General features: G+C 39.8%; 1 protein-coding gene across 1 annotated transcript in view; it reads left to right on the top strand.

Annotated features, from left to right (window-relative positions):
* Window positions 1-632: 632 nt before the first annotated feature.
* Window positions 633-25,618, top strand: part of tbx15 (T-box transcription factor 15) — a 90,400-nt gene continuing 65,414 nt past the window's right edge. The window contains exon 1 of the mRNA XM_041211509.1: window positions 633-845. Coding sequence (XP_041067443.1) covers window positions 644-845 — 202 coding nt within the window. The 5' untranslated portion in view covers window positions 633-643. The remainder of the gene's footprint in view (window positions 846-25,618) is intronic.

Below are 25,618 nucleotides of genomic sequence, written 5' to 3'. Positions count from 1 at the left end.
CACCCAACATAACGGGTTCAGCAGCCGCCAAATGGTTAATCCTAAATACCTCTTATCCATTTTAAAACAGTACACTGAGCATGTGGGAGGAAAATAGCAGCGTTTCTAAAGCAGTTGGCCACAAACGTGGTAGAAGGGGCGCCTTACGGTCCCCAAACGGTTAAAGCTGAGCACTTTCTCAGTGGCTGCGAACATCAAGGTGTCTGGTGGGGACGAAGTGTCCAAATTTGCGGTTGGGATTCTGCTGGCGCGTCATTGGATAACTGGCTGCTGGCTGTGTATCTATTGGACGAGAGAGTTTGACAGGCATTGAAACCTCTCCCCTGCAGTAAAATGCAGCAGAAGTTTGCATCAATCAGCCAGGGGGGGAGATGACAGAGTAGAGGCAGAAAGTGGACTAAGTTCAATTACTGCTCTCACTCAGTCAGCAACATGCTAACTGGGACTGTGAGAGATGTGATCAGCTCTGGACTGCTGTAGTTCTTGCCTGCATGAAGTCCTGAGCTTGCAGCCGTTATTTTGATTCTGTTTCTAAAATTTGGAATCTGCTGCTGTTTACGCTGCCGGCTTGCAACTTCTCACATTGGTGTGTTTGAAGGAAGGTTTGGTATTCGCTCATTCTTGGACGATCCTTGTGCGGGCGATGAGTGAGAGGAGGAGGTCTGCAGCTGCCCTCAGTTCAAGGGCTCACGCATTCTCCGTAGAATCACTGATCGGGACAAATAAAAAGAGGAAAATCCAGGAATGGGGCGAGAAGACCATGGAACTGAGTGTGGACAGTATAAGCCCGGAGTCGGAGCTTGCAGACAACGTGGATTCAAGCCAGTGCATGGAGGTCAACTCCGGTTAGTCTAAAAAAGCACACCCGGTTTTGTCCAGCACATCTTCCTGACTGCAACTTCACTTTGCAGGCGGTAGAGGTGAAAAAAAGGAAGACTGGCGGTCGATCATTTCTTGAGAAAATCATCTTTCCTTTTTGTTTCCCTTTGTTTAAAAAAACCCCCTCTTCGATTTACTTTTCCGGAACCCTTTTGCAAACTTCCCCTCTCCCGTTTTAAGGATCGCATGCTAATTCCTGGTAGAAGGATCAAATCCCGCGTGTGCCCCAATCAACAAAAAACAATTTTTTACTTATTATTTTATCGCTTCAAAAGCAAACTCAACTCATTCGCTGGTCCGCAGTGCACGTGTTGCCCGCCTTTTGCTTTTTTTAATAAGCGGCATGAGTGCCGTTTAGCGGAGTCTCTCTGCCCGGTAACACTGGCCCACTAATCGGCCCGTGAAGTTTGTTTGCCGTTTTATTGGGTCGCGTTAAGTTTTTTTTAATGAGAAAGTTAAGATCTTAAACTCGCAATAAGAGGTTGCTCACTTTCCCCTATGTCTGACTTTAATATGAGTGAAGTTGCGCCTTTCTGCCCAGCACCATGAGCACATGCCCCGCTGTTTGACAGATTGTTCAGCGAGTCACCCAGGGCTGGCTGACTGATATGTCCTCTGTTGCTTTTGGTCCGTGTGGATGAACCCAAGTATTCCTTCACTGCCCGGTCCTGAGTCATCGGCACAAACATTGTAACAGCTCAGAGTGATATTTAAACAGAATAATCAAAATAAATAGCAGGGCGCTGTTTACATCACAATTATCGCGCAATTTATTCCTAATCCTGGTGACAGATTTTGTTCTGTTACGTGATAGTGCCACACTGCCAAAAAACTTCCACTTCGCAATCCGCAGTGATAGTTGCTCACTAACTCCAACACGTTTAAAACGTGACATTTATTTTTGAGAAGTTACCAATTTCATTTGATTCTATTTGTTGTGTTTAGCCTACACCCTGGAAAACTGATTTCTAGTTTATGCTGTATCATTAAGCTATCTTTGTAGTCTTCAATAGCTGTAAAGGATGATAAAATAGTCTTGGTGTAACTCATTTCAATTTAGGGGAATTTAAAGTTCACACAAGCCCTGACAATCTGCTTAATGTAATTGTGAGACTGTTCAAGGTCTGCCTGTGCCCTGAGTTTAGTCGCCCACTCCACACACCTTTCATTCAACACCGGCTCCCGTTTAACTTTTCAGTGCGAGAAGCACTTCACAATTCCCCAAAATAAGATTTGCTTGTCTTGCCTTAAACGCGAGAGTTAGAAACGGGCTGACATTAGAAGATGTAGGGCTTCGATAAAAAAAAAGTCGCGTGGCTCCAATCGTGTTGGTAAGAGGAAGAAGAGTTAGTGCGGCGGGCGTGCACATAAAATGCCACTGCAGCTCTTTCACTCATTCCCGGTGCCCACTTTTTAAATTGGATTTGAATACGAATTGGAAAAAGGGTTTATTTTTACAATTATACTTGGTGATACGCAGGCCCGTTCAAAACAGTAATGGTTCTGTCAGCTCATGTGTAACTCTCGGTCCTTCTCCTTGGATAAGGGAGAAAATGGGAAGCTGTAGTGTAGAGGGAACGCGTGTTTCCAGGTAGTTTGTAATGTGCAGGATGAACATAATGCCAATGGATTATTTAAGTGACAGGTGCCTATAGGAGCGGCTGCTTCAGTCGGCTCTTGTTTGCGTTTGCGGTGGACACTTGGACGTTTCCTCTGGGCTGCTCATTGCAGGGGAATGAAAAAAACAGGCGCTAGTATTTTCATATATTCGAGATATAGTATGGAAACAAATCAAACCTCGCACAACACTCCTCTATTGTGGAAGGAAGACAAATAGAGCTGAGTTCGTCTCCCCAGCACCAACCGGCTGGGTTCTTACCCCTTTCACCTGGTGGTTGAGGAATCTCCAACACGCACTCGGCGCATTTGGTCAGCACTTCGTGTTAACTTCAATATGAACCGGGCTTTCTTTCAAAGCCATGTTAATATTCTCTGGTTCATCCTTTATTGAGGGGAATTCAATCTGTGCGTTTTGACAATCGCTTGTGTTTTTTTTAAATTAAAACTAAATCCCACTGCAGCCCCAAAATAGAGGTCCCATTGCAGAGTATTCCAGTAAATGGGGAAAAAAGGCCGTCATCTGCAATTAGCGGGTGGGGGAATGTTAGCTTTTTTTAGCTCGAGTCCCTGTTGAGAGTTTATATTTCAATGTTGCGGCATTGATTATCAGGAGAGAAGCTCAAATCCTTTCAGTTCCAGCCTGGAAAGTGAAATCAGAAAGGGTTCGTTTTTAAACTGCAATGGTGTATATTATTCAGATTCTCTCTATTATTCACCCCACCACATTTACCCCACGCTCCCCATAACTGCAAATAGGAAATTGTGGTTGGATCAAATGATTTCGGTCCGTTTTCCAAACGTGATTCCAGAAAGGTTATTTGCCAGTCCTGGAACAGACTCTGCGAAAGAAACGCAGATGTGCACACGAGCGAACCTCTCTTATTTATCGCCCATCAGTTTCCTGTATTTGAAATCATTTATTCATTAGTTTCTACTTATGGACCGTTTGTTTTGTCTGTTTAATCCAGATACAGTTTTTGAAGTTTTGCACAAAGCATAAGGTTAAAAAACAGGATTAAAAAAAAAGATCTGGCGTCGTTGCTCACTGTTTCCATTCCGAATGATGCTGAAACAACATTGCCCGAGTTCTGTAAATGACCGGGCTCTGTCCCACTTGCACAGCAACTGAGTCCTTTGCTAGGCTGCGTTTCTCTTTCAGGACATCCGCATTAGTTCTGAAGAAGCCAACAGCTGATCTGGAGCTGGGCGAATGATTTATTAGTTACATCAGGGAAGCTTGTACAAGGGAAGCTGACATCTCGCAGCTTCTTTAGCACGGGCAAATAAATAAAAAAAAAGATAAAAGCACAGGGGTAGAAACATTCGAAAAGCCTGCGGAGGTTATTTAAAATTTACTTTAGAACAGATAGTGTTCGGCATTCTGCCGATTGTTCTAGAAGGGGCTGTGTTGGGCGGCGGTAATCTTTTGGAAGGTGCATTCTGCACTCCGCCAAGTGTACTGAAAGGCGAGTCGTTGCAGCGCGTGGAATACTTTGAAGATGCATTCTGTGTTTTGCCTTTAATTCTAGAAGGGACGGCGTCGGATGCTGTTTAATACTTCAGTAGACAGAAAATTGGAATTTTGATTCGACGCGTGAGTTCAGGCAATTGCAAAACTTAAGTTTAATGATTTTTGGATGCCCTGTTCCCCACCCCTAATTACATAAAGGATAATTTCGGTTAATGCTTCAGCCCTGCTGCAATTTAAATTTAATGATTCAAAAGCAGAATTTGTTTTTTTAATACTTTAACAAGCACAGAATTTCTATGTAATATTTCTATATGGAAGCAATGTAGACATAAGCTTTATAATGCGTTCAATCTGCTAGTATTTGGATCGCATCTTTGTTTAATACCTTAGAACAGCCAATGCCATGTTCTTTAAAAAAAATTCGGGTCTTGTAGTTCGGACGAGAAAAAACTGTTATAAGCTCTGACAGAATATTTGTGAAGAAAACATTCTGGAATTGCAGTGCAATATTTTTAGAAAAGCAAGTTGGCCATTTCAGAATGGTTCTTTAGTAGAAGGGTTGGCGTATTTTCTGGATAATACTTTCTGTGTAAAAACAGAACTGCGAATTCAATGCGATATTTTAGAAGAGGCAACACTATTTCAGCACAACTGAATGGAGCACTTCAGAAGACGGAGTGTTGTTATTTGAATGTGACAGAAAAAGACCGTGTTGTCCTTTCAGTGTAGTTCTGCAGAAAAGGCATTGTTTTAATTTGGCTGCTGCGTTTCAGCTGCGGAAAAGATGTAGTTTCAGTGTAATATTTAAAGTTATTATTATGTACTTAGAATGGTATTTTAGCAGATATACTGTGATTTCAGTGTAATATTTTAGAGATTGAAGTCCTATAATTTGGCAGTAATACTTCAGAAGTATTTCAGTGCAATAATTTTGACGCGGCAGTGGTGTAATTTCAGTGTCCTATGAATGGATGAATGTTGTAATTTGGGTGAAGTTTTTTACACGATGCAGGTTTGTAATTTTTAAACAATATACTAGAAATATATATTTAATATATTGGAAGAGTGTTGTATTTTGGTTGCAATGTTTTTAAAGTTTTGTAGTTTCACTATATCATCAGAGAGGTGTAAGTGCAAAATTAGAAGCAGCCGTGATGTCGTTGTAATTTAATACATTTGAAAAGGCAGTGTGGTAATTGCAATGTAATGTCACGGAACAAGCAGCTTTGTAATCTGAATTCAATAGTTTGGATGAAACACTTTTGTAATCTCAGTGTAATATTTTGAAAGTGACAATGTTATAATGTATGTTAAATATTTTCAATGGAACAGTACTGTAAATATAATGACAAGTTAGAAGAGGAACAGTTGTAATTTAAGTGTAATGTGTTGGAGTAGGTAATGTTTTAATTTCACTGCAATATTTTAAAAGTGACTGTAATGTACCTCCAGTGTGATAATCTAGAAAATATATTATAGTAATTTAACTGGAATGGATCTGCTGTGATTCAGTAAAAGTGTTTTACAAGAGGTTAAGTTTCACTGTGGTTTGTTAAAAGACAGAGTGTTGGAAGTTAAGTTTAATATTTTAGAACTGGTAGTATCTTAATTGTGGTGAAGAATTTTTGAAGATTCAGTGTTGCAACATCAGTGCAATATTTAAGCCGTGATGGTGTTCTAATATCAGTGCAACATTTTAGAAAAGTCTGTATGGAGAAGGTTGGTTCCAGGAAAGAGAAGAACAACAGTCATGCAATTACTGGGATTGAATCTCATGGAATTTTAGGAACCAGAACTTCTCTCTCTCTCCATTTATGCCTCAGCTTAATACACTTTCTGAAGTTTATGGAAAGCACAAAACTAAACTACAATATTGTGCAATCAGTATTTTCCCTCTCACACTTTATCACTGCCCCCAACACACACAGACAGCTTCTCTTTTTTTTTAAAAAAAGTATCAATTTTATCCCAATAAAGCTTTTGAAAATTGTCTTCCTACTTTTTGAAATTATTATTTGAACCTACTGAGTGGATAGAATCCGAAGAAAAATGTTCCATTGACTGATGCTTATGCTCCCTAAGAAATTTTACACACATGTTCAGATTGCAGAGTCCAAATTCAGCTTAGAGAATCATAGCTATAGGCAAAACTATTGTGTCAAAACACAGGCTTTGGTAAGAGTGTCGCCTTCAAATAAAAGTTTTGCTGCAGGCATTAAAAGACACAAGAGAAAATATAAAAGCTAATATTACCAATTTTATATTTAGTTTTTAAAAAATCTTCATATTTGTATTTAAACCTTACTTAGGACATTAGGAATTTCAGTTACTGAGAAAAGAAATCACCAAAAATATTAGAAAGCCTTTTGATCAATTTGTGTGGACCTAATTGCACAATCAAATGTGATGTAAATCCTTACTATAAGATAGCAGCTATTGTGTTGTGCAGGTACTTTAACATCAAAAAGGCACATTGCAGAATCACCAATAGGAGTAACTAGGAACTTTTAACCAAATGTATGTCCATGTACTGAATTTACTATATTAGAGATTTTAAATGTTGCCGTATTGAAATTTCATTTTAACAGTCAAGAAGACACAGTGTTGCTATTTTAGTGTAGCATCTAAGAAACAGAAATGCTGTAATTGCATGAATTATCAATACTTTGGAACTGGCAGTTTTGTATTTAGTATTGCACAAAATAATAGAAATGCTGGTATCATAGTTTTGGTGTAATATTTTTGAAGTGTTGTAAATTCTGTATGATGCTCGAATGATGGAAATGTTGTCATTTCAGTGCAATGTTCTAGGAAAAGAAGTGTTGCTTGATAAAAGTACTTAAACAAAGGTTTTGTTGTCATTTTAGTGTAATATTTTGGCAGATGCATTGTTATACTTTGTTGCAATATTTTACAAGAGGCAGTGGTGTACTTTAAGTACAATACTTTAAGAAATGGCCGTCCAACAAATCCAAAAAAACCCAACAACTATCGATTTCCCAGATCTTCTATAATCTATCTGATTCTTCCTTAAACCTTTCTATAAAATCTGTCTCATGGGCTCCCTGAGCAATTTGTTAGACATATTCACCACCGTCTGTGTGGTTGCATTTAAATTGTGCACCTTCCCTTTTCTAAGCAGGAACACGTGATTTGTTCTAGAGTGGAAAACATGAACATAATATCAAATCCAATCTATACACAGCCTTTGAATTTTTAACACTTGAACACTTTTCTCCATTGTATGCAATTCAGGATTTGCATATCTCATATGCTTTAAGGTAAGTGTGAGTTTTGTATCCCTTTTCTCCACGATCTCCAATGCTCAGATATCCTTGCTGTAGTAGTGACCAGAATTATCTAGTGTATCAAAAGAAAGAGATTACATTTAGTGCCTGTCATCGCATTAGGATGTCCCAAAATGCTTTACAGCCAATGACTTAGTCTTAAAGTAGAATCACTGTTGCAATTCATGAACGCCAAGCAGCAATAAGACCAGATAATCTGTTATTAGATGTTGGTTGTGGGAATAACATTAACTAGGACACTGGGTGATTGGGGGAGATGGAGAGGGTGTCTGCTTCAAACCATGTCATTAGATCTTTTACATCTGCCCGAGAGGGCAGACAGGGCCTGAGTTTAATGCCTTCAACAACGCAGCATTCCCTTAGCATTGCACAGGAGTGTCAGCTTTGATTTTCTGCTCTGACGTGGGAATTGAACCCACAGCTCTCCAACTCAAGGCTGTGCCAAATAAGCCATGGCTTACATAAGGTTCCTTTTGCAGGCTTATTGTCAACTCTGGGCTCTGTGCTTTATCCCTCTTCTATGTATCTCAAGATTTGGATAATCTTCTCCACCACTTCCACGCACTGTGCTGCAGGTTTCATTTCATTTCCATCAATACTCCCAGGCAAATCCCTGTGCTGCATCCTGTAGCCTAATTCAATTCAGTTATTATTTAATTCCTGTCCCTGGAATTATTATTGTGCATTTGTCCATGATGAATGGCATTTTCCGCTCATCATCTCAACTTTTCAAACTAATCAGACCTTTTGAATTTAGTCTACTTATTCTGTATTGTTTGAATGCCCACCATCACTCAAATGCCTTTGCAAATTCCTAAATGCAAATCATATATATGCACTGAATACATCAGTCACTTCAGCACTTAGGGGCATCCTGCCAGTGATCCCTTGCCATATTGGCACACCTCTATTCAGAACAACACCACCTTCCCTCACCCTAGTTTGTTTTATCTAACTTTGCCAAATTCCTATCCAGCTCACGAGCATTTTTCCTATTCCATGCTATCCTACTTGTGGTGAATCATTTAGTTTATTGTTTAATTCCCTTCCCTATAATCATTATCCAGCATTTGTCCATGATGAATGGACAGCTGTGGAATATAAATTCAGCTGATTAAATAAAATTTGGAATAAAGAGGTAATAGCAGTTATGGTGACCATGAAACTATCAAGCTGTTGTAAAAACCCATCTGGTTCCCTGATGCCCTTAAAGGAAGTATGGCCCATACATGATGCCAGACTGTCAGCAACGTGTTTGATTTTTAGTTGGTCTCTGAAACAGCCTAGCAAGCCATCAGCTGTATAGCAGTGGTCTTGCCAGCAGAGCCCACATCACATGAACAAATGAAAGAAAACATTTGTATCATACAAAGTATCAAAGGTTTTCATGAAATCTGAACATAAAACAGAATTTCTGTTGCCATTTTCTCTGAGAACTCCATTAAATTTTGGCAGACCTCCCATCACATAAATCGATGCTCACACTCACTTACCATGTCATCACCATCTATGTATTTAGCTATCCTCTCTTTCAGGATGCCTTCTAACACTTCACCCACAATGAATGTTAGTTTCATGAGCCTTTAGCTTCCTGACTTACCCTTGACAAAAAACATTCATATTTTTTGTAAAAATTATGCATCTATAACTTAGCTTGGTATAAGCTTTTTTAATTCTGGCAGTGTGTAATGAGTTAAAAACCAGCTTCACTCACAGAAGAGTACTCCAGTTCATTTTTGATACATTTATTGTAGTTCTTTGTTTTCTTTATCGAAAGGAAGGTGTCCAGGAGAGGGGCCAAGTCACTTAACTCAGAAAGCATTCTTAGTGGTTTGTTGAAGGACATTTTTGAACCATTAGTTAAATTCTGTTAAGTTTTAACCAGAAGTTATTTATTAGCTTGTCTTTTTGAAATGGATTATTCTGCCTAGAGTCTCTGAAGAAAGATTGTCTGGAGCTTTCAAAGGGAGTTAATGAGGACTATCTGCTTCTGCAACTGATAAGAAAAAGAATTGCTCTGTAAAACTAAAATGTATAACTTAGGTTCACATAGTATTTGTAAACAATATATTGTTTTCTATTATGAAGAAGAACCAACTAAGATTATGGAAATGCTGGGAGGGAAAAACTTGGCAAGAACTGTTTATGCCATTTCTATGACATTTTTTCAGCTCTTCCACCAAAGTTACTGCAAGTTGGGAACCATGACAGGAATTCACCATCATTCTCTGTTTTTATCGGTATTTGCTACATTAGTTCTGTTATTGCTTAAATTGATCTTTACCCTCAGTTACCTAATAATACACATCCTATCTCTATTTTACTAAACAATGATCTAATTCATTTTCATTCTAACAGTGCCCTTAATTCCTTTCTCAGCCCCTCAGAATCTGCCTAATTTACTAACTGTCAAATTGTTATCAGTAGAGATCAGTCATCAAATCCAACAGAAGAGTATTTCTATTGCACCTATTTTCTTTTCTTAACTTTAAAATTCACCTTGCTGTAATCAATGTTCTCAAAGTGTTTGCTGACCTGACTTTGTTCCCAGCTCTTGGATTTAGTTCAAGAGTCAGTCCAAACTTTGTGACTTTCTCAACCAACTGTTCCATGTGACTATCCAATATTGTACCAAGGATTTTGATTTCAACCCTATTGTACCTTTCATAGATTTCCCAAACTATCCCTGTTAAATTAAAATCACTCCTAACAACTGCATCTGTTCATGTGCATTGTTCTTTCTTATATAAAAAGTCCTTGGTCCAATCCTTCCCAGTAGTGGTCTACATCTGATGACCATTTTTAATTTCCAATCCTTTTATGTCTCTCATCACTATGCACAGTGTTTGCAGATTATCCACATGCAGGCTAGATAGTTATGTTTACATTATAATACAGTTTTCTTTCATATAATGATACATGACATCCTATGAGATTATGTTCGTGTTAAACAATCCTTTTGCATACTCCTTGACCCATCTACAGCCTTTGACACAGTTAACTGCACCACCAACATGTTTTCTCCATTGTCCAGCTGAGTGGTACTGTCTTGTTTGATTCCATTCCTATCTATCCAGTCGTATTCAGAGAATCAGCTGCAATCAACTTTACTTCACTTTTGCACCATTATCTCCAAGATCCCGCAAGGATCTATCTTTGTTTTTTTTTGTCTACGTGTTGTCATTTGGAAACACAGCATAGTGTTCCACATGTACGCTGGTGATACCTGGCTCTATCCCACATCACCTCTATTGAATCCTCCATTGGTGCTGATTTGTCATGCTGCTTAGTGAACATCCAGTATTGGATGAGCAGAAATGTCCTCAGTAAAATATTGTCCCAGACTCCAGCATAAACTCTGTTTCCGAGCCATCAACTCCATCCCTCTTCCTGACTACTGTCTGAAGTTCAACCAGACTTTTTGCAACTTTGGAGTCCTATTTGTCCACAGCTGAGCTTCAGGGCCCATATTCTCTCCATGCTTGCCCATTTCCACATCCATAACAGACCCACCTCTGCCTTTGCCTCAGTTTATTCGTGCCTTTGTTACATTTAGACTTGACTATTCCAATGCTCTTCTGGCTGACCTCCCACCTGGCACATTCCATAAACTTAAGCTCATCTAAAATTCTCTTAACTTGCACCAAGTCCTATTCACCCATCACCTTCAGCAACACATCAATTTTAAGACTCTCATCCTTATTTTCAAAAACCATCATGGCCTTATCCCTCCCTATCCCTGTAACCTCTTCCACCCTTTCAACCTTCTAAGACCTCTGTGCTCTTCCAATTCTGGCCTCCTGCATGTCTCCAATTTTAATCGCTCCATTGTCAGCCATGCCTTCAGCTGTTAAGAACCTAAGTTCTGGGATTTCTCCTCGTCCCCCACCCAACAATCCCAGACCTTTCTACCGTTCTCTCCTCCTTTAAAACGCACCTTAAAACTTACCCCACTACTTGTACTAATATCTCATTATGTGGTTTGTGGCAAAGTTTCTTTGAACTAGCTCTTGTGAAGCACTCTGGGACTTTTTACTACATTAGCAGCAGTGTAGCTGTAGTCATAGGACCCATCCATGCTGGTTTGGCATCTGTAACCCTGTAAAGTCATTTATATCTGTGCACATCTACTTATCCGTTGCAATTTTAAAAAATATTATTTTTGATGTGGACAACATTCATAAGGCAATATTTATTGTCCATTCTTGGCTGCTCAGAGATCATTACAAGTCAACAATAAAGTATGGGACTGGAGTCCGATGTAGGTCTGGGGTGACAGGTTCCCTTGACAAGGACATTAGTGAACCCATGGGTTTTTATAGCACTCAACAGTTTCTATTGTATTTTTTGGGGAGAGGTTAGCAAACAAATTTATCAGATTTATTGAATTCAGTTTTTGAACTTGCCCACAAAGCCCAAGGTCAGCATTGACATGGGTTGAGTGAACATACAACCCAGTAACACAGCTTCCTTCACACAGTATATTGAGATATAAAACCAAGGTGGGTGTTATAACTTCATAGTAACATTTTAAAAGTCCTAGTTATGTCATTTGGATGAAGTACGTTTGAAGAGATACAGTTGAAATTGCGATGTAATATGGGATAGCCTAAAAGCAGATCTAGCAGCACAAGGCTGAGCATCCATTTGGAGCCTTGGGCCATTAAAGCAGCAGTATTGTATTCCACCATAATCTGTAACCTTATAGCCCAGCACACCCCTAACTCCTCCATTAGCTTCAAGCCAGGTGAACTACCCCATGAAAGAACATAAAATACTCAGCACTGTGCATTTTATAAGATGATGTATGAACCTAGTGAAGCTAGTACATTGGGTTACCTGCATGCTGAACAACAAACATGTCAAACTATAGACACAGCCAAGTAACCCCACAAAAGAAAACAGATCAGAGCAAAGATTTCTAGCCTTATCACATCCATTTAATAATGATGATGGAAAATCAGGAAACTAACTGGCCTCAAAGTTTTCATGAACATTCCTGTCCAGAATCATGGTAGAGCATGGAACTAGAGTAAAGTTCTAAAAGTGCAGAGTATACCTATATCACTTCCTGAGACCTTCAACACTATATAACCCAACCTTATCCCAATCATCAATAAAGTGGTGAAAGGCCCATCAACAGTATCATCAACTGATACTTTCACTCTTGCTTTCTTCAGCGGGCTAGTCTGCCCGAATTATAGAATTAGCATATTATAATGCAAATAGATGAATGTTCATTCTCGTTTTGAAAAAAAAAGTTAAAATGAAGCAGAAACGTTTTATGTGACATGAACGTGGCTATTAGAAGCATTGTGTGGTGAAGAGAGAGGGGCACTCACCGTTTAGCCAAAAAAAAAGGTTCCCTTTCTAAACACAGTTTGAAGAAATCTCCAAGGCATCCTACTTTATCTAAAAATGAGTATTTTTTAAAAAAATGTATTAAGTTTAGTATTTCCGAGAAACCCTTTACAATATCTGTATTAGGCTTTGATCATCCTCGCAATAAACAGACAGTACTGTCTTTATTTTAGCGGCCGGTAATGAGACCCAGGGTATTGAAAATTTTTAAGCTTAGCGCAACTGGAAAATGAATGAGGTAATACCGGGTAGAAATATTAGAACATGTCTCGTTTCTATGAATAAATTTGAAAGGTGACCTGGAGGCCTCTGCCTGGTCTGGAAGATCATACAAATTCTTTGTCGTAAGAATAACGTAGACTTCCCTAATCCGGAGATACGTTTAACCCCGACGATTCCTCTCTGTCTCTCCTTACATTTCATTTCAGACCGAGTGAAATCCAGTTTTAAAAATGATAAATGCAGCGAAAACGAGGATAGAGATCTAATAGGTGCTGCAGGGTTGCAGGAGGATGGTTAGACCCAGATGGTTCGAGTGTTGTAATCTTGTAGGGTTGCCTAGAAATTGGGTGAAAATAATTATTAAATTAGTGTTGGTTTTGTTTTTTTTTGTTAGCGGCTTGGTGAAATCTGCAGGTGACAAGATTTCTTTAATGTCCGAAACGAATTAAATCGCCAGTCCGATTCTTTCGCATGAGAAATGTGTTTATATTGAATCCTCTGAATCCTCCCAGGAACGCTCCTCATGCCGTTTTCATCAATAAGGACCCTGCACTAAGCCAAAGTAATTTTAAACTATTTAGATGGGTGTGTTATTTATTAGAAAGAAAGGAAACGACACAAAGCGAGTCGAGGTTTAGCAAGTGGGTAGATTTTAGCAGTACCGAAGCTTGTTCATGTTTTTTTCTTCCAAAGTTGAATAATTATTTCAAGAAACCCATTAACTAAACAGGAGAGATTCCAGGCACAATATTAAAGATAAATGATCAGTTTAAGACAATAACAGCCTTCACAATAAATAATCTTTCCGTTCAACAGTACTGTATATCGAATGAAAGTTGCACTTTTATTATTCAGCCGAACAGACTGGAACAATATAGCAGTTGTATGGACTATTTGCGCAGTTAGAGATTTTTGTTGATCTCAGAATATTGCAGTTGTTAGGTATAGTTACGGTACACTGGTGTAAATATCCTCCAATCCTGGCACACTATTGAGTCATTGTAAAGGGAACCATTTGTTTAATGCTTTATTTCAAACATCTTGCTTGCTACATCGACTATTAGAACGAACTAACAAACCAAAAAAATCATTCAACCGCATCGCCCTACCAGAGAGAAAAAGTCAATGTTTCGATTCCCTAAAGCATTAGACGCCGGAATTGAGTTAATAGTCATGTAACTAACCCGAAATGAGGAAAAAGAATCCTTGAAACGACAGCACGAATGAATATACCTGTATTATAACATCTAGTTTGAAAAATTAAACAGCATCGAAAGGGATCAACTTCAACAGGAGTCTCCAAAGTTATCAATACTTCAGTAGTCATCCAACACTGTTACACACCTTACAGTATTTCTATATTTTGTTTTCTACAGCCCAATAGTATCTCATTAAACAGAAGGCAGCATTCCGACAACCTGTTTGGTTAAAAAAAATGGACAAAATGGGTAGGTGATAGAATTCACAGCAACTTGCAGGGCCCCATCAGGGCAAAGATCCAAGACTGTTGGGTAGGCTATGTGCCCAGTACACTCCCGATGCACTGAGTTTACATGAACAGTATTAAAGGGTAACGGCTGTACATGGGTGGAAGTCCTCCCCTTGTGTGTTGAGCAAGCCTTGTGAATACAGTTTGTCCACTTGGAGCCCTGGGTTTGGTCGGTCGCCTGGTTTCTTTGCTCTGCTTCACTGAGTGCTACTGACTTACTGCACCGAATTTCAGATCGCGAAGAGTATTCAGAAACATTTTTTTAAATTACGCTAAACCTATTTACATATCTGTATTCTGCTTTTAGAAGACGCCGTTTAGTGATATTTATATCCAAACCCAAGGCGGATATGTGGAAGAGATATTACCGTATACTTGGAAAAACATACTCGTTTCCTCATGCCTGATTATTCTGATAGCCTTCAAACCTGAACAGAATCATAGAATAATGCAATGCAGGAGGCCATTTGGCTAAGGGGGTTTAGGCCGGCTTTTTTTAATGGGTTGTGGGCATCGCCGGCTAGGCCCATATTTGTTGCCCATCCCTAATTGCCCTTGAGAAGGTGGTGGTGTGCCATGTTCTTGAATCACTGCAGTTCATGTGGTATGTACCCCCGCAGTGCTGTTGGGAAGGGATTTCCAGGATTTTGACCCAATAATGTATTTCCAAGTCAGGATGGTGAGCGACTTGGAGGGAAGCTTCCAGGTGGTGGTGTTCCCATATATCTGATGTCCTTGTCCTTCTAGGTGGTAGAGATTGTGGGTTTGGTAGGTGCTGTTGAAGGAGCCTTGATGAGTTGCTGCAGTGCATCTTGCATGTGGTGCTCACTGCTGCTACTGTGCGTCGGTGGTGGAGGGAGTGAATGTGGATGTGATGCCAATCAAGCAGGCTACTTTGTCCTGGATGGTGTTCAGCTTCTTGAGCGTCGTGGGAGCTGCACTCATCCAGGCAAGTGGAGAATATTCCAACACACTCTTGACTTGGCCCTTGTAGATTAGGGACAGGCTTTAGGCGGTCAGGAGGTGAATTACTCACCTCAGAATTCCCAGTCTCTGACCTGCTCCTGTAGGCACAGGGCAGAATCTTCATGTCGGTGTGTGGGGCCTGGGTGAAATGACGCGCGGTGATATCGGGTATGCGTCCTGACGTCACTGCGCACCATTCCGATCTTCAGATCGGTGGGCATGCACTGGAGTCGGCTGCACACCCACCAAACTGTCAAGGGCCTGTTAAGGCCATTTATCAACTGGTTGAAGTACTTGTCAGGGCTGCCTGTCCAACCTTAATGTTGATGGGCAGGCGAAGAGCCCAGGCGACCTTCACATTTTTCATGGAACCTCATCCATGGGCAGGATGAGATTTCAAGAAGGGTTTATAATTTTAATTAAAAATTTTATTAAAATTCATAGATATGTCCCAGCTCATATGATACTGTCACATGAGGGGGCATGTCTGATAATTTTTTCCCTTTTTAAAACATTTTTCACAAACAAATTAATCTCCCTGAGGCATGGAGCTGCCTCAGGGAGGTTTCTGCGCTCTTTCGTGCACATGCGCGAAAGAGCCCAGGCCCCGGCTTTCCCTCCTCCCCCGCCCACATAGATAGCGCTGAGCACTTCTGGCTGCAAGTCACACTGGGCGACCTTAATTAGCCTGCCCACTTAAAATGGCAGCACACAGCCAATTGCGGGCAGCGATCGGCCACGTGTCCGCTCGCATGCAATCCTACCCAGCCCGCCCGACAGGGAGAAAATTCTCCCTACAGTATTTATATGCCTGGTCCAGTTCTGTTTCTGGTCAATGGTAACCCCCAGGATGTTGATACTGAGGGGGGAGGGGGGGCGTTGTTGTTTCAGCAATAGTAATGCCATTGGATGTCAAGAGGAGATGGTTAGATTCTCTCTTGCTGGAGATGGTCATTGCCTGGCAGCTGTGTGGTGCAAATGTCATTTGTCACTTATCAGCCCAAGCCTGAGTGCTTTCCAGGTATTTCTGCATATGGATACCAACTGTTTCAGTATCTGAGGAGTCGCAAATAGTACTGCACACTGCGCAATTATCAGCATATACCCCTACTTCTGACCTGATGATGGAAAGAAGGGTGAGGCAGCTGAAGATAGTCAGGCCTAGAACACTACCCTGAGGATATCCTGGGAATGAGATGATTGCCCCCCAACATTCCTCTGCAGTCATTTTGACTCCAATCAGTGGAGAGTTTTTCCCCCTGATTCCCATTAACTTCAGTTTCACTAAGGTTCTTTAATGCCATATTTGCTCAAATGCTGCCTGGATGTCAAGGACACTCATTCCTTCCTCACCCCTTGAGCTCAGCTCTTTTGTCCATGTTTGAACCAAGGTTGTAATAAGCTCAGGAGCGAGTGACCCAGCTGGAACCCAAACTGAGCATCAATGAGCAGGATATTGCTGAGTAAGTACCCCTTGATAGCATTGTCAAAGACACCCTCCATCGCTTCACTGACGATTGAGAATAGAATATGGCGCAGTAATTGGTTGGATTGGATTCTCCTGGTTTTTGTGGACAGGGCATACCTGCGCATTTTCCACATTGTCGGTTAGGTGGCAGTGTTGTAGCTGTACTGGAAAATCGTAGTTGGGGGCACAGGTAGATCTGGATAACAAATCTTCAGTACTATTGCCTGGATGGTGTGTGAGCCCATAGCTTTTGCAGTATCCAGTGCCTTTAGCCATTTCTTGATATTACTGGGAGTGAATCTAATTAGCTGAAAATTGGCATCTGTGATGCTGGGGACTTCAGACGGCAGCCAATATGGATGATCCACTTAATACTTCTCGCTAAAAATGGTTGCAAACGTTTCAGCCTTGCCTTTGCACTGATATGCTGGGCTCCCCCATTATTGAGGATGGGGATATATGTGGACTTTACAAGACCAATCCAGAGTCCCTCCCACCCCTCTCCTCCCCTAGATTCCTGCATCTTTTTTCCTTCAAATATTTTAGAACAAAGAACCAAAGAAAAGTACAGCACAGGAACTGGCCCTTCGGCCCTTCAAGTCTGCACTGATCATATTGCCCGTCAACTAAAACATTTTGCACTTCCGGGGTCTGTATTGCTCTATTCCCATCCTATTCATGTATTTGTCAAGCTGCCTCTTAAACATCACTATCGTACCTGTTTCCACCACCTTCTCTGGCAGCGAATTCCAGACACTCACTACCCTCTGCATAAAAAACTTGCCTCGCACATCTCCTCTATAGTTTTCTCCTCTCACCTTAAATCTATGTCCCCTAGTAATTAAAATATTTTAGATTCAACATACAATATTTATATACCACTTTGTCTGATTATGATGAATTAGAGTTATATTGAAGACTTTTAGATTAAGAATACAAGTATATTGGCACTTTGCTTCACTGCAAAGTGCAAAAGATGACCTAAAAGTCATCCAACTCTGGAATCAGATACTGATCAGACTCCAGAATAGTGTTTGGGCTTTTTCCCACTCTGACTTATATTGAATTTGACATCAGCTGGGGTATAACTCAATCACACAATCAGGACAAGTTTACAAAGCAATTAGACTTCCTCAACCTTTTCTAAACTTAAACAGAGGTTCGGTGAAATATTTTGGAAAAACGGGTATAAGACTGGTGCTGTCTAGTAGCTGTTAGAACATGACTGACAACCTGCAGCATAACTCTGTTGCTGGCAGTTGCAAATCACGCTTTGCCGATACCTCAGACCAGCCCACTAAAGCACTAGTATAATAGTATAAATTGAAGTATAATAAGTATTCAACCCACACACACACACACACACACATACACACACACACTCTCACTCTGAGTCAAATTTCAATTTTTATTAACTACTGAAAAAATATAACTCAAAGGTGTTATCACTTATTCCCTATATCAAATATACAGCAAGCAAGGATTAGAAGGAGTCTTTATGCTATTATCAGTTATATTTAATAGATTGTTATGTTATTATTGGCAAAGCCAATGGTCCCACTGTAGGCGGACATTAGAGAGACTTGGCTTGATCTGTAATTCCATACTGAACACTGATTAGACTTGTGTTTGATAGATGGATAAAAGTCAATGAAGTATGAAACCATATATACAATTCTAATTGTCTGGACAAGAAAAAGGTTGTAATTCACTGCAATTTTCTTTAGGAATCAGAGAACACTTAAATCGCAATGAAAACAGGTTCCCTTATGAAATATTATGAATTCTAGATTAGAATGGAATCTTGTCCTCGTAGTTTACCATATGGATTTTTTTTATTCCCTAGACTGCATTGTCAGAAAGATTTAAACAGTGAAAGTAGGTCTCAATTTACTTCGAGACTTATAAAATCAGTTGCAAAATATTATCATATAACTCAAGGACAAACATAATAAACAGATAATTTGTTGTTCTACAGACGAATTATTATGTATTAACTGGAGGATAACTTCTTCAGGTAATTACTATCAATGATATTCACAGAGCACCTCACTAGTTTTAGTTTTATTTAAATTACATTTTAGTCTTTTGAATATTCCTATTTATACAGCTCCTCATTGATCTCAATATGTACACATATAAACATTTGGGGCAATACCAAACAATTTAAAAATATTAATAGAAAACTGAAAAAACAATTGTCAGTCCACAACCATTAAAGAGCTGAGGACAGTGGTGGTAAACATCCTCTGCAGACTTGTTGCATTTCCCTAACAGGCCCACTTGCTTAAAAAATTGTACCTAGGACACTATTAAAGAGATTTGTAAATTGAGCTATTTAAATCTGTGAAGTGCTCTCTCCATGATCTCTTGTTGGTCATACCTATCTCACTCCACAAAGAGTCTGGTTAATGTAATATAATGGATAGTGCACAATGGTTGTGGCAGCAGCGAGGTCCAAAGATGGAAGAGTGATGTCTGAGAGACTTACGAATCTCAAAAGTAGCTCAGTAGTGTCTTAAACAATTTGGCGGCTATCTATTATTATTTTTGGACTGCAGCTTTGAGTAAGGGAATAATCTGCTTTTTCTTTTTTAGATTGTTATCAAATCAATGTGCAAAGACTCAAGGTTCAAAGAATTTCAGTAATATTTATGCTTAGCATCTCTGTGAAGCAGCTTCTGCTTCAAAGTGGCATAATAGTGCTAGTGTGCCTGGATAGCAATCGGAGATCATCTGGAGGGGGCTATCTCATAAGTGTCGTGTCAAGGTCATTTAAAAATGTGCTCAGTTCCATTGAACCTGCTCTTTGATAGTAAAGCTGAATTTATTGCTCATCCTTGGTTGCCTCAAGGGTATTAAATGTCAACTATGTAGTGCAGAATGATAGGCCAGTCCAGGAAGAAATGGAAACTTTCCCTCCCTGAAGTACATTAATGATGCAGTTAGGTTTTTACAACAGCCCAGCAGCTTGCAATCTCAGTTGACGGGCATAGTTTACCAAATTTACTGAATTCAATGCCACAACTGACCATGGTGGGATAGGAACTCACAAGCTCTGGATTATTGGTCCACTACCATACCATATCCATTATAAACTGAAATCAAACTAATTTTACTAACTTGAGTTTGAGAACACTCTGCCTTTTGCCTCAATACATTCAACATTTTCTGGTTAAGAGCAGAGGTCCGCATGTGTCAGGACACACTTATGCACAGAGATCTATCCTGGGTCTTTCAAAATTACCCTGGCTGACAGCATCAAATTTGCAGTCAGATGGTATAAACAGGGAGGTGCTGGCTGCGAATGGATACCATATGTATCAATCTGAGATCATCACTACAATATAATTACAGTTTAAGAGTGAAAACAGTACTGGCAAAGAACCAGGATGTGCGTAGCGGAACATGATAGGTGCTATAGAACAACTTAGGTTTTGATCTGGCAGTGGACTATGAGAATTTAATCTACAATGCATGATATTGTACAGAATAGTTTTGTTGTCAGCTACACCTTGAGACTAGATTCCAGATTCTAAATCATTCCCTGATGTCATAAATTTATTACAACACATATATTTATAAATTCTTATATTGTAGATTAGTAGCATCTTTGTTAGGTTGTAGTGTCATCATTTGTAAGATTTTCCCTTGGCTTAGCTGATCTCCTGTGAGTAAACTGGGGACCATAATGTTCAACTGCTAGCCTGGTTTGCCCCTGTAAGACCATGTGTCAGGCACTTTCTCTGGGGAATGTACTCTAAGTAGTCCCTAAGGTCAATTAGAAGCTAATTACTGTTGTTGTTGGAAGTTTTTGTAAAACAGCAGCCGCTTGGAGCAGAAAATAACTAGATTTCTTTTCCATTTTGTATACCTTCTTAAGATTACTCTTTTGTGATTTTGTTCATATATGTTAATTCTAGAGTATTAAATTAGAAAAAAAGACTGTCTCAAAACCTTTATATAAAATTTGATAGATTTGAAGAAGGAACTGAGCGGCAGATACGGAAGAGCCTTGGGGAGGTCTTATATGAATGAGTCAGTGGATAAAATAATAGAAAAAGATCAGAGAAGTCTAGTATCTCACTGCAGTGATAGAAAATGTTCACTCGCATATCATTGGATCAGTACACTGTTGGGGAATGTTCCTTGTAGAAATCAGAGCAGCTGCACAATTCTTGTTTGCTGCAACCTCATTAAGCATAAAGCTTCTGTGTGAAGTTTTTTTAAAATGGATGACTTGACGTCCATTATGTAGCTGTTGTGTCAACATCTGGTGTACTGGATCTTCAGCAAAAATCATTTACTTATTTTCAATGGCAGTAACAAATACAGAAATCTGAGTTATTTAAATAATCAGTCAGGCTTCCAACTCTTGTTGTGCAGCACACAGATATGGATGTGAAGTGAAGCTCGAAAGGGGCATGTTAAGTGCCTTTCATCATTGTATAGGCAACTAATACAGATATATTCAAAGTGGTTTTCCTGATCACTACTCCCTTATGAAAGTATTTGGTATATACTTTCTATTTCCTAACTGTAAGCTCTTTTTAAATGTTTCCTTGTGACAAGAGGAAGCAAGTTTTTATTGTGTCAGTGTTTGTACGAATGAATTTGGCCAATTACTTCCTGTGCTGGACCAGTAGATGACCCTGCAACTATAGGCACTGTGGGTACTGATGCAACGGCTGCCTGTGTCAATATGTTAGCTGATATTTATAGTTATTTTAGTGGGGCAACTGGGTATGATGGACATGGCTCCATCATGAGAAACATCCCCATAATCTTTGCAAGTCCCACAATTCACCTGAAACTGGATACTTCCTCAGAGATCTGTGTGAGATTTATGGGGTTGTTGAAGACACATGTTATGACCATCACAACTTGATTGCTAAATATGTTGAAATTGGAATCAAAGGTCTGTAGATCCTCATTCATAGTATTCAGTAAGGAACCTATGGCTGCACTTGGAAGATCAGGCAAATGTGCTATGGTCAGAGTGGTCACATTTTCCATAGGTGTTGCACAACTTTGTTACTTGGAGATACATCACTGTATGGAGGCAAGTTCTGCATTCCTCAATGGATGGTCTCAAATTGTACTGGTTTCTTGTTCACTCTCAAATAGCTACACTTGTCAGCTGCAGTCCTTGGTCCTTCAGCCAGCATGTTGCAATTCTTCCAAGTGTACCTGTACTTTCTTTGTGTTTTGTGCTTCCCCAAGTGCTCCCTGCTGAAACCACCATAGCATGAAAATATCTGGATATATTGCCATTGAAAGAGTTAGTGCTGAGAAATGCTTGGTTAAGACTGCATGTTGTATTCTGACACTTTCTAGATGAACAGAAGAATATATTTTGGAATGCTGGCAGTAAGACGCCCTCTGGAACAGAGTTTGAAGTGGCCTTTATAATGTGGCTGTGTAGGAGTGAATGAGTGAATAAATCAGGAGACAAAACATGATATTCCATGAATGATATCCATGGTTATCCATGGTTTGGGGATGGCTTGCAAACGCTTCCTACCATTTTCTAGCTATTGTCAAAATTTCAGCATCTGCAGTGTGCTCTCCTATGAGTAATCAATGGTGGCAGTATCAGTGACCTTCTTCCCATCTGTTTTTCGTAATGCCAAAAATGTATTGGAAAAAGCAATATGAGAGATATGTGTGATCTAAGGGCCCAAATGAGAAGTATCCTTAAGCAATTGCAGCAGCTTTGTGGCTACATGCTTGGTCTTTATTGTTTGCCACATTTCTTGGGCTATATCTTCCTGGCTGCAAAGTGAAATGATTTGGTTTAACATGAGTTTTCTTGTACATTTGGAAAGTACATGAACTACATAGAGCTGTACATTGGACATTACAACAGCGACTTCAAAAGTGCACTCCAAAATCTGGTTGTGAAGTGCTTTGGGATGTCCTGAGGTGGTAAAATATAAATACAAACCTTTTATTTTTAAATATTTGGTACTGCAGTAGACTTACTTTACTGTGTTGTTATGATACATTGTAAGAAAAAACTATTGAACCTTGTAAACCATGAGAAAACTTACCTTGACAATTTGGAATAGACCAGTACATTTATCCTTCTCCTGCTCTTAAGCCTTGAACACAGATGAGGCAGGATTCACTCTACCTATCACATCTAGAGTCTTTTGGCAGTATCCTTGACTGCAGTGTGCCCTTCCATTTCAAAATATTCACCCTTCTCTGCAACACTTCCTACAGGAACACCTCCAAAGTTGTCTCTTGGAATGGTGCTGCTTAGTGTTTGTGCCTTGCTTCAGCATTTTATTACCTTTTCAATTAGTTCTATTTTAAGACCTGGTCTTGGAAAATAACACACACTCACAGTCAAACTTCCAGTACCTCATGTTCTATATCTAAAAATGTATTTAAATGAAGCCGCCTTGCATTAGAACCTGATAACAGCTCAGCAGAGGTGGACTCTGTGCATGGAGAGCAGCAATTCCTGTACTGTTGCAACCTGATCACATAATCATCCCATGGTATCAGCCTGTTTGATAACTTTAAGCATGAAGAAGCTATTCCTTAAAATTGTATTTAACTTGTGACTTCTCTAGCCTTAAATGTTCTGTTTTTGGTCCCTGATCACAGTTTACACAGTACATCTCTCTGCAACCAACTTATGAATTTTCTTCATTATCATCAAAATAAGATTTTGTACGGTTCCATAGTTTTTTCTTCAGTGTGTATATTGCTATTCTGGCATGATAGCCCTGACGGCTTGGGGAGTCCCTCCTAATTGGGCATGCTATGGCTTGGTGTCAATGGCCTTCCCAGTGGCAACACCCCATCCTGCCCTCACCAACCAAACCACCCCTCTCGCCAGGGCCTGCCCAACTGGCCCTGTTGACCACCAACCCCACTCACTCTGCTGGGAGGGTGACATTCATTGGGTGTACTCCCATCTGTGGCTTCCGTTCTTAGTGGGGCTGCTGGGAATGAAGTGCTGCTGTACCTCTGATAGTCAGCAGCTCTTGAAGGCAGGCTTTCACCCCTTAAATGGATGGGAGCCCCAACAGCAGCTCATTAGCATAGAATTGACATAGAATCCAGCTTGGGCTCCCCCTAAAGGCTGAGGTGTGATTGCCCCCAGTTTTGTAGCCCATTGATGGGGCCACCACCACCCTGACAAAATTCAATCTCATGGGTGCAAATTCCACAGAGCAGTTTGAAATCTTTTATTTAGTTTTTAAAAATTTATCAAGCCGTCAGATTGTTATAAAAACCCCAATGATTCACTAATGTTCTTTAGGGATGGAAACCTTGTTCTTACCTTGCCTAGTCCAGTTGACTCCTAATTCCCTTCTCAAGTGACCTAGCAAGTAATTTATAGCAAATCACTACCAGCAGTTCAAAAATGTGGCCCACCATGAGCATTTCAGGGAAATAGGGATCTGCAAAAACAGGTAACCTTAGGAACATCACAACCAGACCCATTTCTGCCCTAACTTCATGTCTCAGCGCAAGTAACTGGATAACAATTAGGAGTGAATCTTTCATTGGTTCTTTTCACCTCTTTAGCCCAGGAGTAAAAGTATTGCTTCCTGCGCCAGTTTAGGTTACATTAGTTAATATCTTGTGGTGCAGGAATTAAACCTGAGACCATCCCTATCTATTGAACTCAATACTACAGGAACCAGTGCTCTTATTCACTGTGCTTTTAATGTGCAGGCACATTGATTTTAAAAAATGCATATTCTTGAAGATAGACTTTCAATATTTTTGTGATACTGTGCTGCAGCATGTGATACATGGACTCTATATAATTTATTTTAATGTTACAATCCAGTTAGGGGCTTTTAATATCTAAAGAAAAATCCAAACACCCTGTGAGTAACCAACAGAACTACACCACATTTGTAAACAAAACCAAACTTTATTGTATATAAAGAGAAGTTAAACAAAGCAAGCACAGTAACAACATTATAGTTTATAAAGACTTAAGCCATAAACTCAGTTCTACTTTTTACTTTCCCCAAGATTTTTGTTATCTTACAAAATCTTAAAGGTGTATTCACTTTTCCCAGACCTTTGGAATTCAATTTAATTCTCCTCAGTGTCCAGCTATGCTCTGAGGTAAGATTCTACAGAGTCCTTCCATTAGTTGTGTGGCTACATGGCCCTTTACGTTTTGTTTACCGAGCTCAGGACTGTCGATGCCTCAGCTCCTTGATCAAGTTGCCAGCACATACTCAGATGCCTTCCCAAGCTAACTCTGCTGATTGCTTTCTGCCTCAATGCTCTATGAGGACCTCTGTAGGTTTCTTCCACTAGCTACAAGCTAGAGCAAAAATCATCCAGCTGCTTTTCCCTCACGCAATCCAACCTGAGATATAGCCTACCCACACTCCACTCGGTGAACAACAAAGTTAGTATTTTCTCTACTTAAGGGTTGGCCTGGCTAACATTAATTTCCTTCATCTCTCCCCACTTAGTGAATTGCAGCCTACACATGACCAAATCTGAAACTGCCCCTGTATGTTCTCAAACTGAACTATTTGCTTCTGTCAGCAAAAACACAGATAAATTAAACAAAAGAACCTTCTAACCAAAGCTCCACCCTGAATCACTATCTCTATGGCAACGTGGCATGTTTTGGAATAATTCAAACTAAAACGCAAATGAATCATATTACCTGCAACACAGCTCTTGATTCTGCAACCCATATGAGCTTTTAACTTTTTTCATGAAGGTAACAATAAACAAACTGGCTCTACCAAGAAATCCAGAAATGGGTCACCTATTGTTTAAATTTTTTTTCACAATCAACTCTGACCCCAAGAGATAAACCTTTTAAGTATAATTAA

This window comes from Carcharodon carcharias, chromosome 18 (assembly GCF_017639515.1).
Source record: "Carcharodon carcharias isolate sCarCar2 chromosome 18, sCarCar2.pri, whole genome shotgun sequence".
NCBI lineage: Eukaryota > Metazoa > Chordata > Chondrichthyes > Lamniformes > Lamnidae > Carcharodon > Carcharodon carcharias.
This window is presented reverse-complemented; position numbering and strand designations above follow the sequence as displayed.